At 37.1% G+C, this 1,557-nt stretch overlaps 1 protein-coding gene across 1 annotated transcript in view; it reads right to left on the bottom strand.

Moving 5' to 3' along the window:
• Positions 1 to 1,557, bottom strand: part of LOC102216125 (carcinoembryonic antigen-related cell adhesion molecule 1-like) — a 30,890-nt gene that overhangs the window by 8,647 nt on the left and 20,686 nt on the right. Inside the window, exons 8-12 of the mRNA XM_005732171.2 lie at positions 1,194 to 1,538; positions 764 to 866; positions 421 to 455; positions 277 to 329; positions 8 to 128 (exon numbers count right to left, since the gene is read on the bottom strand). Coding sequence (XP_005732228.2) covers positions 8 to 128; positions 277 to 329; positions 421 to 455; positions 764 to 866; positions 1,194 to 1,538 — 657 coding nt within the window. The remainder of the gene's footprint in view (positions 1 to 7; positions 129 to 276; positions 330 to 420; positions 456 to 763; positions 867 to 1,193; positions 1,539 to 1,557) is intronic.

Genomic DNA, 1,557 nt, shown 5'->3' with positions numbered 1-1,557 from the left:
GGTTGACGAGAAACTATGACCTCGGAGTACGTGACGTCGTCAACATACACACTCTCTCTGAGTTTGTAATTGGTTAAAGGAGAGGCATCTCTGGATGGTTTCACTTTGATGTCAGAGTACACCACATCCTGTGAACACATGTAAGAAAATATGATAATTGCTCTCTTGTAATTAAAAAAACTATGGCAGGACAACAGCATAAATATAAATTAAATGTATCTGACCAAAACGTATTCATTCAAGTTCAAAAATGGACCCTCAAACCATGGAGCTCACCTGGTCTCTCTCAGTTGCAGATGATTGCGACTCTCTCTCTGGACCAGTCGTATCTGAAAGACATACATGTTTCGTTACAGAAAAATGAAAATAATTTAAGTATTTACAAAATCAATTAGTGGAAATTGTTGTGCATGTTCTTACCAATGACGAAACGAAACCCAGCGGAAGAATGGCGTCTGAGAAAGCAAGACAAAAGTGATTTTGGTGATTTAGAAGAGAAGTTTGGTTTTTAGCTACAATTATAAGTTTTGATCAGTCTGATGATTATAGTTTAATTGTTGTTTGGTCCGTGAAACAGCAATTAAACAGAAACAGCAAACAGCTTCCCAGAGTCTAAAGTTTCTTAAGGCTTAAAGTCTTGACCATAAAATGGATTTCCTTCCTTTATGGTGAATTTTGGCCACAAAGACGATGGATCCCTCAAATATGATTCAGTCAACAGTAGTCTCTATAATATAAATAACACACGAGAACATACACTCACCTTCTAATGCGGATGAAATAAAGCATGGCCACCATGATCGCTAACAGCAACAAGACAGCAGTCACTATAGCAAGAACTATTCCTGCTGACAGTGGTTTCGTTTCTAGCGGAATAAAGTATGATTATAGTCCACAGCTCATTAACATCAAACTAACATTAAACCAGCCTACTAACAAAAACTAGCTTTCATGTTTTACAGCATAAACATTTTAACTAAACATGGAAACTTTAATCATGAGTAATATTCGATGTTGGTAAAACTTTCTGATGTTAAAATGAATACGACACAAAAGCAGAAAAAAATTATTCAAACTGAATGTTTGGTTTGTGTCAGCTAAATTTTGAAGATTGTACCTAATAAATATTACCTCATATATAACTTTAAATGTTGTTTTGGCAGCTCAGTGTATAAAAGCAGTTACAGTCTTACCTCGAACAACAAGTTTGGTGGTTCCTTCAAATGTACCACTGGGAAAAGTGGAAATGCTGCAGGTATAGGATCCTGCATCTTTCATTTCTAGAGCCTTAATTATCAACGAATGTTTATCAAACGCCACTCTCTCCTTCAGTGGACTCTCAGAAATATTCACTCCAAACATAGTGTTGAAAACAATGAGAGTGACTTTTCCTGTTCCTTCTTCATCCTGGAGAGCCCACTGAACCTGAGTAACATTGGTGTGTGTTGGTCCTTGGATTAACTGACAGCTCAGGGTGACATCATTTCCAATGTATCCAGTCACTTCAGGTGAGACTTCGACTCTTTGTGCCACAAAAACTGCCAAAAGGTAAATGAC

Source organism: Pundamilia nyererei, unplaced genomic scaffold, assembly GCF_000239375.1.
Source record: "Pundamilia nyererei isolate P.nyererei 1_Seehausen unplaced genomic scaffold, PunNye1.0 scaffold00045, whole genome shotgun sequence".
In the NCBI taxonomy this organism is placed as follows: Eukaryota; Metazoa; Chordata; class Actinopteri; order Cichliformes; family Cichlidae; genus Pundamilia; species Pundamilia nyererei.
The sequence above is the reverse complement of the archived record's forward strand: the minus strand, read 5'-3'. Positions and strand labels throughout refer to the sequence as shown.